This window comes from Silurus meridionalis, chromosome 29, assembly GCF_014805685.1.
Source record: "Silurus meridionalis isolate SWU-2019-XX chromosome 29, ASM1480568v1, whole genome shotgun sequence".
Taxonomy (NCBI): domain Eukaryota; kingdom Metazoa; phylum Chordata; class Actinopteri; order Siluriformes; family Siluridae; genus Silurus; species Silurus meridionalis.
The window spans coordinates 11,272,611-11,287,932 of record NC_060912.1 but is presented as its reverse complement, the minus strand read 5'-3'; the positions used below and the strand labels follow the sequence as shown (position 1 = coordinate 11,287,932).

The window sequence follows — 15,322 nt, the reverse complement described above, 5'->3', positions numbered from 1 at the left end:
AAAACGGCCCCAACCCTAACCCCAACTCATTTTTATTACTGTAGTGATTTATTTCAACAGAAGGCAAACGTGTGCCTCTACCACATCACTACGTAGGTCTCCAGTGCACTCTGTCAACTTTAAACAGCCTTTCAGGAGAATTTCCAGGGTCTACATGTGGTCCTAAATCCTCCGTCCAGGCAAATCTCAAGTTTACATTAAACATGATCATTTAAAATCTGTCCTGGTAACAGTTTCCACACAAAACATTCACTATAACAAAGACCTGAATAAACAAACACACACATCAGACGAACAATAATGTTTATTTATGGAAGGAAGTCTCCAGTGTCAGAAGAAAGCAATATAAATTAAAAGCACTGCAGAAGGTAGTGCAGGTTAGAGAGCCGCTTTAAAGCAACCAGGAACAAATAGTAATAAATCTCTTTCTTTAATCAATAAAAAAAAGAATTTCTGTGGGGAATAAAACATTTCATGGTAGGAGAAAATGGATTTGAGCATGGTCATGGTGAACACCCCCTGACCCCGAGTGGTTCATTCCACACGCAATGAGATCGCTAATAAAATCATGGAGAACCTGATGCACATACAGAAGGGTGCTCCATTCCTCTTGACCTGATCTCGAGGTGTGCAAGCTGAAGAACCTCTGATCTGAGGATACCTGCAGCGGTACCGTACAAAGAACGTTAAATCCTGGTGCAGATCATTAAAAATCATTCAGTCACCAGGCTGCATCATTGAAGGCATACGTATATACATATATTTATAGAAAGCTCTCTGTACATGGACAGGAGCCTCAGTGCTGAACAGTGCCGTGTGGAGTTCACTGCGTCCGCCATCATACACAGGAACGTCTCATGAAACGTCTGATTAAGCCGTCTCTCGTCACGGCTTGCTGGGAGAGCGAGCGGAAAACGCTCCGGACGTTTCCAGCATGGTTTTCCGACGTGCCGTTTCCTTCGCGACGTTGTGGTTCAAACGGCGTAACCGTTCCTGCGACGAGCAAAGGGAAGGAGAACGGGTGAATGGTGGAACACACACACACTTTAAGAATGATTTGATCTGCCTCCAAGAGCTTTGGATTTGATCGCACAAACCAACGAATCATTAAAACTAATCTAAACTTTCGCCATGTTTCCACACGGACGCATTTAATTGCCGGATGTGCAATGGTGGATTTTGGTGCTCCATCTGAAACTTGGTGCATCAGTAAAACAAATGTTAAGTGATTTCAAATACATTTTTCTGTGGAGTTTTATATTTTATATCTGAGTAAATAACATTGTGAATAAATGTTATTTATTCAAATCAATTATTTATTTTTATTTCTTATTAAAATACGCTAAAAACAATCCATAGCGCTAGCATTAGCTGCTAACCAAGTAGTGTCTAACGGCTAACGCTAGTGTTATGGAGTTATGGAGTTTTATGTCCAGCTTCAAGAATTTCTCTTAAAAGGAGAAAATCCTGACACTTCCACATAACGAGGGAGCGAATAAATGAAGGATGGAAGGAATGAAGATATTTCAGTATGCTGGAATAAGTAGAAGTTACGTAGATCATATCTTTAGAATAATAAATATAAAACACACAAACATCTGTATTATACAAATGGGGTCTAACAAATGTAAACAATTAATAATTAATTTTTTTCAATTTATTTCATTTTATTAAATCAATTTAATTTGTGCAAATTTATTTTATTACTCAATTTAATCAATATAATAAAAAGTGTAGTGCGTTAATTTATTATGTGTGTGTGTGTGTGTGTGTGTGTGTATAAAGCGATCGACTAACTTGTGCATTCTGTAGGATGTTATTGACCAAAACGACTCTGCGTCTGGCATTCAGCAGCTTCTTCACATACGGGTCCAAATCAAGAGCGACTTTCTGGTGTTCGTTGATTCTGCAGAGCTCTGAAACATAATGGGGGAAAAAAGCATGTTATAACCATGAAGAGCGTGTTATAATGAATAATAAGCATGTTATAATCAGAAAAGTGTGTATTATTAGAAAAAAGTGCATTATAATGGGAAAAGGTGAGTTATAATAAGAAAAAGCATCTTATTATGGTGAAAATTGGTTTTAATGTAAACAAATGTGTTTTAAATTGGGGAAAGAGTGGGTTATAATGGGGGAAAAGCAGGTTATAATGGGAAACAGTGGGTTATAATGGGAAAGGGTTGGTTTTAATGGGGGAAAAGCAGGTTATAATGGGAAACAGTGGTTTATAATGGGGGGAAAGCTGGTTATAATGGGAAAGAGTGGGTTATAATGGGGGAAGCATGTTATAATGGGAAAGAGTGGGTTATAATGGGGGGAAAGCTGGTTATAATGGGAAAGAGTGGGTTATAATTGGGGAAAAGCAGGTTATAATGGGAAAGAGTGGTTTATAATGGGGGAAAGGTGGTTATAATGGGAAAGGGTGGTTATAATGGGGGAAAGGTGGTTATAATGGGGAAAGGGTGGGTTATAATGGGGAAGCGTGTTATAATGGGAAAGAGTGGTTTATAATGGGGAAAGCTGGTTATAATGGGAAAGAGTGGGTTATAATGGGGAAAGCTGGTTATAATGGGGAAAGCTGGTTATAATGGGGAAAGGGTGGTTATAATGGGGAAAGGTGGTTATAATGGGGAAAGGGTGGTTATAATGGGGAAAGGTGGTTATAATGGGGAAAGGTGGTTATAATGGGGAAAGCTGGTTATAATGGGAAAGAATGGTTTATAATGGGGGAAAGGTGGTTATAATGGGAAAGGGTGGGTTATAATGGGGGAAAGCTGGTTATAATGGGAAAGAGAGGGTTATAATGGGGGAAAGCTGGTTATAATGGGAAAGAGTGGGTTATAATTGGGGAAAGCTGGTTATAATGGGAAAGAGTGGTTTATAATGGGGGAAAGCTGGTTATAATGGGAAAGAGTGGTTTATAATGGGGGAAAGGTGGTTATAATGGGAAAGAGTGGTTTATAATGGGGGAAAGCTGGTTATAATGGGAAAGAGAGGGTTATAATGGGGACAAGCATGTTATAAATGTGTTATAATGGAATAGTTATAGAAATAATGCATGGTGTAATGGGGAAAGAGATGTTATAAAGGGAAAAAGCACATTGTTGTAAAGAATGGAGTGTTTTAGTGTGTTATAGTTTAGAATATTAACATAAACGTTTCACTACAGAAGAAATGAATGAATCAGAATCAGTCACCAGTCGCCAGGTTGTCGATATGTTCTCGAAGCTCCACTTGACTCTCCCTGTGTGCAGAAAACACAACATTTACACCTCATTCATAGACCTGATGTATAAACAGATGTAAACATGTAAACAGTGCACCAGGGCCCCGGTGTGAACGCTGTACTCGTGACCCCACATCGCTCCAGACGTGTTTCCACTCACCTCACGGCGTGCACGTGTAAATCGAGCTGCTGCACCGCCGGCTGCAGGAGATCCATCAGCCCTTCTGCGATAGCATCTTTCCCGGACGGGGTTTCCACCACTGCGACCGCCGCCATCTTGCCTGTGTCTTGTGACCCGTCTTGGAAAAATCTCACGTGATCTCACAGATTTTATTTATTTATTTTATATATGTATATATATTTTTAAACCGAAAACCGTTGTAACTTTACTGGTATATACGTGAAAAAATAATGTTATAACATACCTGTTTAATTTTTATATCAATTCCAAAATCCACGCGCTTTAAACTATTTTTATGTACTTCAAAGACAAGACGTGAATGACTTCTAAATCACCCAATCATAATCAGGAATGACTTGACGCACTAGCCAATCACAGTTAAGAACACCACAGAGTGGGCGGGTTCTCAGCCTCCATTTTCCCGTGTCGCAGCTGTTTGCACCATTTTGTGATGAGCGACAGGGCAGGAGGTTGTAGTTCCGCTTTATAGCTCCATCATCGGGTTTTCCTCCAGAGTATCTTCTACACAGGATCTGTTTTTGATTTTAGAAAGAGAGGGGGTTTGGGGTTTAAATAAAAACATAAATACGCCTTCTGTTTTTTTTTTTTTTTAAACCGGAAGTTCGAGGAGCTAGTCATCAGCTGGGTCAGTTAGCTAGCTAGCTAAGTAGCGCGTGAGCCGGAAAACCTGATCAATATTACAATATTAAATCCACAAACACTCGAAAACAAAGTAAGTACACCTGAAAATAATCATGTTTCAAATGTTTTTCTGTTTATAGGATGTTTGAGTTGAATAAATATCATAACTCCAACCTTGAAACCAGGTTTAAGAGCTGTGAGGAAAAATGGCGTCCAGTTCAGTTTATATACATCAAAATATCTAATGATAGAAAATGACTCCAGATTTACAAGTTAATAAAGTGTTTATTACATGTGTAGTGCACAGTTTATAGTGTAGAAGACTGTTATTCTATAAAGTGCATTTTATATTTATATATATATATATATATATATATATATATATATATATATATATATATATATATATATGGACATGCACAGCTTTTGGTCTCTATTGTATTTATTAGACATTTTTTCCACTCTAAAATCCTCTTAATTTATTTCCTCCTAAAATAATAGAGATAAAAGCGTGTTATAAAATAATAACGTGTTAATAAAAACGTGTTATAATGAGAAACACGTTATAATGACAAGCGTGTTATAATGAGGGGGAAAAAAACGTCTTATAATGAGAGAAAAGCTTGTTATATTGGAGAAAACACATTATGGAATAAAAAGCATGTTATAATGGAAGAAATTTGCACGTCATAATGGAAAAACGTGTTAAATTTGACAAACAAATCCACAATTATAAAAGAAGCATGTTATAATGGGGTAAAGGCGTCTTATAATGGAAGAAAAAGATTGTTAGAGTGGGAAAATTAACAAACAAACCCAAAATTATAAAACAATTACGTTAAAATGGGAAAGAGCGTTATAACGGTTAAAAAAACGTGTTCTGGTGGAATAAAACGCATTCTAATGGAATACAGACGTGTTCTAATGGAATACAGACGTGTTCTACTGGGGACTATAGCGTGCTCTAATGGAATAAAGACTTGCTCTAATGGAATACAGACGTGTTCTATTGGAATACAGACGTGTTCTATTGGGGACTATAGTGTGCTCTAATGGAATACAGACGTGCTCTAATGGAATACAGACGTGTTCTATTGGAATACAGACGTGTTCTATTGGGGACTATAGTGTGCTCTAATGGAATAAAGACGTGCTCTAATGGGACTAAACCCGTTTGATTGGTTTCCTCCTCACAGGACCGGGCCGGCCGGCGAGCGAGAGAAGAAAATGAGCTCCCCCTCTACTCAAAAATTCGTGCTGAAAAGCACCACCAAGGTGTCGCTGAACGAGCGGTGAGGCTCCACGCATCCTGACAGCACAATCTCAAGCCCGGGTGGGAGAGAAAGCAGAAAAAAATCATGCAGAGATACTTAAGGCACGGTGCAGGAAGCCGTGCTCGGTGGAGGGCAATGAGGGGAGATTCCAGAGCAGAGCAGGACAGGAACGGACGCCAGACTGTCCACGGTGCGTGCACTGCTCACTCAACATGGCAGAGGGACAATTAACGTCTACAAGCCACGCCCTCGTACGAGAGACGCGCCGGTGCTCTTTCCGTAGCGTCCGCCATCTTGTGTAAGCAGTGCACACACTCTGAGGTGAGAGGGGGTGTGTAATCACGGTGAGGTAAGATTCCTGCAGCAGAACCCCCTCAAACATGGCACAGATAAGATTTAAAGAAACCACAAAGAAAGAAAATGCCAGATTTCTTGCTCTCTCGCAAACAAACTCTCTCACTTCTGACACCCTTCTTTCATTTTTTCCTCCTCCTCTTCATTCCCTTCATCTTTTCTCACTCTTTCACACAAGGCGCTCGGCCCGTGCCCGGACGTGACCCGCTCCCATCCTCCCCTTCCCCCGTTTCCTTCACGAGTTAAAAAAACCCGTTAGAGGTCGCGGTCCGGGCTGTAAGAGGCCGAGTTGCCCCGCACCCCACCCAAGTCCTGGGCCCTCGCGGTCCGAACCCGATGGTGAGGATACGGTGGCCCGTAAGTGGCACAGACTCTAAAATTCCTCTTCCTTCCTCTGGTTTCTGTCTCTGTTCATTCTTTTCCTCTCTTCTTTTAGACGTTTACATGTTTTTTTGGTTAAAAAAATATTGGGGTGTCAACAGACGTTACAAAGAGAGAGAGTGTAATGAGAGGGATAAAAAGGAGTGCGCCTGATAACAGGCCTTCAGTGATTTGCTGCAGGTTCCCCCTGCGGCTGAGTCCATGGTGTGTGAAGTGATTTGATTTGGAAACCTCCTTTCCTCGTATCCCCCCTCTTTCTTTTTCTCTCTTTCTTTCTCTCTCTCTCTCTTTCGCTCTCCGCTCCTTTCGGTTGTGTCCCACAAGCTTCACAAACATGATGAAGAACAAGCAGCCGACCGCCGTTAGCATCCGGGCCACCATGCAGCAGCAGCACATGGCCAGCGCCAGGAACCGGCGTCTCGCCCAGCAGATGGAGAACAGGCCGTCGGTGCAGGCGGCGCTGCAGCACAAACAGGTACGGGCAGAGGGGGGGTGGGGCCACACCGGAAATTTAAACCTAAAGGCGTCGATTCCTTCCACGGGATTGGTTTAATATAATCTCTTTTCTGTGCAGAGCCTAAAGCAGAGGCTGGGAAAGAGCAACATCCAGGCACGGCTGGGACGGCCCATCGGATCGCTGATGCGCGGAGCCGTCGGGGGACGGGGCTTCGGTGTGCCAGGAATGCGAGGAGCTATGCGAGGACTCAGAGGACGTGGACGAGGAAGCGCCATGAGAGGAGCGCTGGTCCTAAGAGGTGTGTGCTAACAGGCTTACAAATCTTAGATCTTCGATCCAAAACTTTGGAACAAACCAGTCATTGACTGATACGGGGGGTGTGTGTATGATGATAGGTCAGCTGAAGGGCCGAGGTGGTCCCGGGCGTCTGGGTATTCGCAGAGGAATGCGTCAGCGTGGAGGAGCCACAGGTCGAGGAGCTGCTCTGATCGGCCGAGGAGCAGCACGCGGAGGAGCCGGACCCCGAGGTGAAGAGATAAACGTGTTAAACAAATGGCTAGAGGTCGAACGATTCATCGGTTTTGCTTATTTAATCAGGAAAAAACGTATGCTGATAGTTTTTCCGGGTTGCGTTATCCAGTAAAAGAGTGGCCTCTAGAGGTGAAACACTGATGCCACATGCTGTTAATTTAAAGTGTAGGTTTTTTTTTTTTAGGATGTATTGGTTATTTATTTATTTGGAATGTTACGTTGTTTAGTTTGAATGCATTTTTCTTGATATTTATTTCTTTATCACATTTTCATGATTTAATTTTTTTTTGTAATAAAGTTTAGTGTTATGTTTTTTTATCCAGTATCTATTTTAAAAACTGTCGGTAGGTCAGTCGGTTATTGGTGATTGCGATCCAACGTGGATATCGGTATCGTTCAACTAATAAAGGAGCCCTGATGTATGCATACAGTTAACAGGAAGTGTAACTGCAGTGGCTGAACTGCATCATTGAAAAATAATTCAAAGGCCTTGTTATGAAATTTCATAGAATTGAAATATATTTGTGTTGACGATGCTGTACCTTCGGTCCAGGTCGCGGAGGTCTGCGGGGTCGCGGCGGTTTCCTCGGGAGAGGCCGCGGTCGAGGCGGTAGAGGAGGCAGAGGAGCCGGACGTCCTGTTGTCACCAGGGAACAGCTGGACAATCAACTGGACGCCTACATGTCCAAAACCAAGGGGCACCTTGACGCAGAGCTGGACGCGTACATGGCCCAAGCCGACCCGGAGAGCATGGAGTGATCCGCACCTGTACACCTCGTTATCCTCTCAGCTAGGCCTAGAGTTACAGGAGTTATTCTTTTCCCCTGAATGTCCGATTTCCAAATCTAAACGCTACTCACTCTCTCGGAAATGGTGATCTGTTCTCCGGAGAGCTGTGCGTACTGAACCGTTTATACAGCGTAGGATCATTTAGTGTTCACCCAATGCCAAGAGAAATGGAAGGAACGTGGACACGGTGGAACATCTGGAAACACCCCTGTCCTGTAACTATGACCTCTGCCCTGATATGGACCCACACAACACAGACTTTTAGCCCTGATTTTCTATTGAACTGGACTTTATTAGTGGTAATAGTGTCAGTGTTGATCTCTAATATCTAATCTGATGTTCTGCCACGTGCTGTTGCTGAATTTTACTGTCCTGCCACATGCCCCCTTTTATTGCGATTTTATTTTGATGCACTCGATCCTGATGTGAAAAAAAAAACTCCACTACACATGTTGTAATTGAACGATTATTTTTACGTTGCTTTTTAATAAATTTTAGCCCCGATTGACTGCGGGTTTTGTCTCCGATACTGAATGTGAATTTATTTTCCCCCAAACAATTGAAACCTATATATATCTCATGTACATCCGACGTATTTCAGCTTTGCTTAGTCCTGTGGTGTCTCTGGTGATCGATACGTCTCTCTGGATGTTCCTCCGATACTGACTGAGGATTATAGATCTTTATTTTTCTCAGCATTTTGTGTTTGTGTGAAAGATTTCAGGACGTTGGCGGTGTATAAATCTGCTCTTACACCTTCTGAGACAAAAATATAGCAATAAAGTGATCAAAGACGACTCATGGTTTACTTTACCCTCTATAATCTGTGTTCACTTCATTCTCAGCTCACTGTTGCTTAGCAACTAAGAGCATGGACGCCCAAACCCGGAAGTTTATTAGCGTCTGAGGATAAATGAAGGCACGAGCTCGAAGCATAGCAATAAAATTTAAATATTAAACGAGTGTCGTATGATTTATCATTTTCCTCTTCTGATGTGTTAATTATTTTACAATAAAAAATATCGCCTGGTGCTGTCCGTCATATTGGTGACGTCATTTCCGAGACAGCAAAAAGACCATAGATGCGACTTTTGTGAGGAAGAATACGCAAAAAAAAGCATTAGCGTGTAATTCAGATATGATAAACAATTTCATATATTTTTAAAACAATAATGTACTGGTATAGGTTATCTTAGAGATCCTGGACCGTCGCACGGAGATGACGTAAGGTTTCCATGGAAACTAGACGCCGCAAGCTGAGTTTCCGAGCGGAACCTCACTGTTCAGTAGAAGTTTAAAGAGAGACCGAGACACACACACACACGAAGAGAGAGAGAGAGAGCGCGTGTGTGTGTGTGTGTGTGTGTGTGTGTGTGTGTGTGTGTTCAGAAGATCACCAGATTGATCAGAGAAGGAGCTCAGACATGCTGGAAGCCATTCAAGTTACTGGTGAGTTTCCTGGATTTTCTAAAAAATCTCATTTTTGGACGAATAGATGATCATCTGTAGAACATTAATAGTTTAATGGAGACGTTGACAAGTTTCTTGTGCAATTCCAAGAGTTTTTAGTTATTATTATTATTATTATTATTAGTTCTAGTTATTATTATTACTCTTAATTGTTGATTGTATTCAGGGTTGGGCAAAGATGCATCGAAATCTATTTTATAATCACATACATCAAAATAAACTACAAAATACAGCACACACACACACACACACACACACACACACACACACACACCAGATCTCAAAATGTATTTGAACAGATCTGTTTGATCTTTCCACCATTACACTGATTTAGTTGATTAAATACAATGTTTGATAGCAACAGAATAAAATCTGACATACAACCAGTTAACAGATCAAATATTCACAAATATCCCTTTGATCTTCCAGATGAAAATCAGTTTTGAACAGTTTGTGAAAGAATCATAATTGTCTCCTAATTGAGTTGTTTGGTAATGTAGGGCTTCTGCACATCAGTAACATCAACAGAATGATGAACAAGTCGTAGCAACAAGTTTCTAATTAATAAGTCATTTGTTTATTATTAATATAATAATATATTATGTGTCATTCATGCAATGATCATGATTCTACTAAACAGCTACTTCATTTAGAAGACATCATTCAGCATCAAATGTTTATTTATGAATTGTTGGACGCCTGTTTGAAAGCTTGCAGCTGCACGTTTCTTACCTTCACAACCTTCTTCCATACGGATCCATTTTCTGTTCTGATCTCAACAAGTCTGAGCAAAAATACTGCACCAATCAGGGGCTGCATTTTTAATGATGTCATCATGTAGAACTTCTTACTTCTTTACAGTCTTTAAAATGAAAAAATACAAAACAAGTGTTTTTTATTCAAAATCTAAATTATATTTGAAAAACATGAATCATAAATTCTGTCCATCTCTGATTGTATGATGCAGAAGTTTTATGTTGACTTGACTCTAATTACACCATATACCTGTTTGTTTGTTTGTTTGTTTGTTTGTTGTTTTTTCTTATAACACAAGACCCCCCTCTCTCCTCTCTATGCATTCTCGTATCTATTGTATAATCTGAGCGTAACCTGGTCACATGATTTATTGGTGCATCGAGAAACAAACCGCCGTGTCACAAGTAAACTTTCACATCACGTAGTTTTGTTACACTGATCGGCCGTGATGACGATGAAGACGTGGTCTTTCCGGATCGTCGCTCCCATTAGGAGCTCGCCGGCCGTGTGATTCGATGCCTCGAGTCCTGTGTGTTCCGACTGTCCAAAATAATCAGGAACGTTATAATGTAAGCGTGACGCTGGACGTCCTCAGAGCTCACACTATACTGCCAAAAGTATTGGGTCACATGACCTTTCCTGCTATTGTGTTCCTCTTCCAAACTGTCTTTAGATGCACTTTAATAAAATGTCGCATTCACTTGAACTTGGAAACCCAAACCTGCTCCAGCATGGTGATGCCCCTGTGCATACAGTGAGATTCTTGAAGATCTGGTTTAGATGCTTTGGAGAGGAAGATCTCCTGCTATAGAGCTCTGATTTCATCCCTACTGAACACCTTTGGGATGAATGTGAACGCTGACTGCACCCCAGGTCTCCTCACCTTCATCAGTACCTGACTTTCATAATACACTTGTGGCTGATGAACACAAATATCCATAAGAACACTCCAACATCTGGTGGAACATCTTCCCAGAAGAGTGAAGGGAATTAGAAGAGCAGACCCAATACTTTTAGCAATATATATATATATCTCACCCTCTGTCTCTCCAACCACTGAGGTCAGTTTAGCGTGCTTCAATTGTAAAAGACAAATAATTATCTTCATGCTTACAACATCCTGTATTTGGTATGTAGGGCAGCAGGACACGTTGGATTAGATGTTCGGTTTGTTCTGGCTGTAAGCGAATGGATTTATCAGTTTCCTGTCGGCTCATTGTAAAGGGTTCATTATGCCTGTGGAGAACTCGATCAATCTCCACCAAAGGCTTCTGATTTGTTCGTTCTGTATCGATTTCACTTGTTGTAGTCATGAGGACACTGCTGTCGGGTTTCCAGGACAATGAGACGGAAAGAGACAAATTATGACTTTCATTAAACTTTGTTTCATGTTTGAGATGATTTGAATCATGGTTTATTTTACCTTTAAAAGCACATAGACCACGCCCCCATTACTAGGCCACGCCTTAATTACTGCCACGGACACCACGTGGGCCATGTCTACTCTATTAGTCCACACCTTTTTACCGGGACTGGCACCACACAGGCCATGCCTCTTCTACTAAACCACACCTTTTTACTGGACTGACACCATATAGGCCACGCCTCTTTTACTAAGCCACAACTTTATTATCGGACTGACACAACATAGGCCATGCCTCCTTTATTAAGCCACGCCCTTTTTACTGGGACTGACACCACAATGGTCACGCCTCTTTTTCTAGTCTTCACCATTTTTACCTCCTTTCTTTTCTCGCATTTCTCTGTAGAGCGTCTCCACTGGGTTGAGAAAGACTTTGCGAAAAAGTGTGTGCTGAGCATCATGGAGAAGCCCGTGAGCCCGAGTCAGGTGTATATGGAACACTGGTCTTCCACTGTCCTGAAGAAGCAGTTCTCCAGCAGCTCAGTCTTCTCCCAGAACAAGGAGGTGAAAGTAGGCTCCTGGCTCAAGCACTCCCCCTACAGACAGTTCCAAAGAGCACAGCACATCGTCTCGCGTCTAACCACAGAGAAAAGAGGCCTTTTCTGCTAACAGGAAATCATGCTTATGGAGACATCTGCCAGCCACACATCTATCGTTCTTCCTGGTCTGAGAACAACATGATCATCTTTGGCAGTTCTGTGGGACTCTCGTCTCGTCCCAGGAGCCATGTGATTAGAGCTTCTCAACCGCAAGTCAGATCCAGAGATGGAGCAAACTCAACGAAGAAGCTGTGCATCCTCAGTGCCATTAAACCATCCAATGTGGAAAGTGAGAAGGCCAAGTTCTTTAAATCAGACTTCAGGTACAACCCACAGTTTGAATACAGCAACCCAGTGTCTCCACATGTCCTGGAAAAGCACAGCAAAGCCTCTGACCGCTTCCTCACACAGGTAACGGTCTACCTCACACTTTTCATACCCTGGCAAATCTTTTTTCTCCTCCATCATCAACATCTCATAATTCCATAAACATCATAAACATAACCAGATGTAGTTTGAGCTCATGAGGTTACAAGAAGATTTAAAAGAAAGGTCTTCTGAAATAGCTGCTCTCTATGACGAGTTCTTGTACATGTTCTTTCAGGCAGTGCGCATCATGGAGCTGGCTCTGAACAAGTATGGGAATTACGAGAACTTTGAGCAGGCCACCGGAGGAAGCCTGCTGAGCAAGAGCCGAATCTGGGCTCACGTCAAGAAGTACATGGAGAAGGAAGACTGTGTGGGAGAGGTTCGTGAGGCACGAGCTGAACATCCAAGCATCTAGTGTGAAATAAGATGTTATATATGTGTGTGTGTGTGTGTGTGTGTGTGTGTGTGTGTGTGTGTGTGTGTGTAGATAGTGGTGCACCTGACCAGTGACCTGCTCTCCAGAGCTTCCATGACCGTGGTGAAAGGCAGACCAACTCTTACCATCAACATCTCCATGGCCAGGGAGCAGTGGCTCGAGGGCATGCTGAGACACGAGATCGGTGTGTGTGTCCTGTTTTTATGCTCCGTATGAAATATCTCGCACGTGCTCACGTGTGCTCACGTTCTCCCTGTCCCGCACAGGTACTCATTACTTGCGCAGCATCAATAACAGCCAGCAGCCGTGGAGCAGAGGAGCCGGCCGGAGGGAGCTGGGCCTGAAGCCCATCAACCCCACCGAGGAGGGTCTGGCCAGCATCCACAGCGTTCTCTTCCGTGAAGACCCGTGGCTGTGGCGCGCCGCTTTCTCTACTACACCGTCCACCAGGCGGCGCACATGTCCTTCACTCAGCTCTTCCACGAGCTTGCACGCTTCGTCCACGACCCCGGGACACGCTGGGACTACTGCGTACGGGCCAAACGAGGCCAGACGGACACCTCGGAACCTGGTACCAGCTTCCACCTTTCTGCTTTACACACACAATACAACAAGGGACAATGAAACAAGGCTGTAACTCGTTCCTTTTTGTCCATCTGCTCAGGCTGCTTCAATAAGGACCAGGTGTATCTGGACGGCATCATCAAGATCCTCAGGCACAGACAGAAGATCGACTTCCAGCTTCTCGTGGCACTTGGGAAGGTAGAGAACATACTGTATATTAGAGGTGGACCTATAGTGGATCTGGGTCGGATCGTATTCGCCGATATCTGATTAATCGCCCGATAGTTTTTAAAAAGTGGATAAAAACAAACACACACATCATGTAAAATAGTACTGATTTTTATTACAAACATTAAAAAAACATTACTGAATCATGAAAATGTGCAAAAGGAAATAAACAAGTATATTTAATAATAAATATTATTATATAATCAATCAATTATTAATAATAAATTCAATGTAGCGCTCTTCGTGCAGCGCGCAGGCCCATGTGGTGTCAGCGATTCGCCTCTAGAGGCCGCTCTCGTAACGACAGAGAACCGGAAAAATATCGGTAATGATGTAGATGAGATGAAGAGGCCTGGGGTACGATCTGTGTTCACATTCATCCCAAAGGTGTTGAACAGAATCTATAGCAGGAAATTATCCACATACTTCCAAAACCCTGGAGGTGGAACAGATTTGAGTCTTGGTAGTTAAAGTAAAAGGGAAAATAAAGGGGAATTTCAGGCGTCCCAATGCTTTCATCAATACAATTTATCTACATCGTGCTTGAACCTAAACCACATGAACATTTGGTTACAGGTGTCCTACGAGGACGTGGACCGCCTAAAGAGCCTGGCCGTGCTGGACAACGTGAGGATCCCGCACTTCCTACAAGACCACACGCTTTACACCAAGCAGCTCCAAAAGATCATGGAGGTCAACCAGCTGACCGATGAAGAGCTTCAGGTGCTTATCAGAGAGTACTAGGAGAACCCTGTGATCTCCAATTTCCTCATTGACCTGACCTGAAAACCTGTGTGTGTGTGTGTGTGTGTGAGAGAGAGAGACCAGTCAGAACTCTATGAAGCAGCCCCAGAGTGATTCTTATTAAACCCACGTGTCCTTTTCGTTCCGTCTGAAACATAGAGTACATTTTTCTAAAACTCATAGAAGGATGAAGGAAATCACACCTCCGTGTCTCCTGATCTCCACCTCCCAAGACACCAGACTTTTCCCACACACATGTCGTTCCTCTCCAAACTGTTACCTCAAAGTTCTACACACAATTGTGTAGGACATCCTTGGATGTTCTAGCATCACTAGAACCAGGAGAGCTAAACCTATTCCAGCATGATAAGTCGCCTGCTCCACGAAGATCTGATTTCCATGGATTGGAAGTGTGTGGAAGATCTCCTGCTGTAGAGCTTCAACCCTATTTAACATTAAAATGCTGAATGCACCCCAGGCCTCCTCACCTCACCTACATCACTACTCCACTCTTCTGGGAAGATGTTTGAGGAGATTTGTGTGAGATTTCATTTAGACACAATGGTGTTAGTAAAATCAAGGTTCTAATGTCGGTGAGGTTCACGCTGGTTCACATTCCCAAAGGTGTTCAACAGGGTTGGAGCTCTACAGCAGGAGATCTTCCACAAACTTTCAACCAATGTAAAGCAGATCTTCATGGCTTTGTGCACAGTGGCATCATCATGCTGGAACAGGTTTCCTAGTTCAAGTGAAGAGAAAATGTAAAGAAGTCCTATTCAAATGCGTGTTTCGGTAACAGTTTGTGGAAGAACCACATTTGGCTGGAAAAATCAGGTGTCCAAATACTTTTGTCCACAAAGTATAAAGTATTTGATTAGCCCATTGTTTTAGTGCAATTCATCTGCCACTAGATGGCGCCCTCACTCAACACACCCGCACCAGGGAAACTTCAAAT

At 42.5% G+C, this 15,322-nt stretch overlaps 3 protein-coding genes across 4 annotated transcripts; 2 read left to right on the top strand and 1 right to left on the bottom strand.

The window, feature by feature from the left end:
• Positions 1–286: 286 nt before the first annotated feature.
• Positions 287–3,561, bottom strand: snapin (SNAP associated protein). Of its 2 annotated transcripts, XM_046844252.1 has the most exons (5): positions 3,390–3,561; positions 3,201–3,247; positions 1,798–1,916; positions 849–993; positions 287–810 (listed from the first exon to the last, which is right to left on the bottom strand). In XM_046844252.1, exons 1-4 carry the CDS (start codon positions 3,503–3,505, stop codon positions 886–888), a joined length of 390 nt encoding a protein of 129 aa, XP_046700208.1. In that variant the 5' UTR covers positions 3,506–3,561; the 3' UTR covers positions 287–810; positions 849–885. The 2 variants fall into 2 exon arrangements, with proteins under 2 accessions (XP_046700208.1, XP_046700207.1); XM_046844251.1 differs by having other exon boundaries at positions 287–993; positions 3,390–3,557.
• Positions 3,562–3,840: 279 nt separating this feature from the next.
• On the top strand, positions 3,841–8,635 carry chtopa (chromatin target of PRMT1a). Its single transcript, XM_046844250.1, has 6 exons — positions 3,841–4,143; positions 5,249–5,344; positions 6,386–6,536; positions 6,636–6,816; positions 6,914–7,045; positions 7,603–8,635. The coding sequence occupies exons 2-6, from the start codon at positions 5,280–5,282 to the stop codon at positions 7,806–7,808; spliced, it is 735 nt and encodes a 244-aa protein (XP_046700206.1). The 5' UTR covers positions 3,841–4,143; positions 5,249–5,279; the 3' UTR covers positions 7,809–8,635.
• A 417-nt stretch (positions 8,636–9,052) lies between these two features.
• si:dkey-222b8.4 (uncharacterized protein KIAA0895) lies at positions 9,053–14,508 on the top strand. The gene is given in 8 exon segments (XM_046844249.1): positions 9,053–9,287; positions 11,834–12,437; positions 12,631–12,774; positions 12,883–13,015; positions 13,098–13,256; positions 13,259–13,402; positions 13,496–13,593; positions 14,200–14,508. Coding segments are annotated over 7 exon segments (1,119 nt in total). The 5' UTR covers positions 9,053–9,287; positions 11,834–12,164; the 3' UTR covers positions 14,368–14,508.
• Positions 14,509–15,322: the final 814 nt, after the last annotated feature.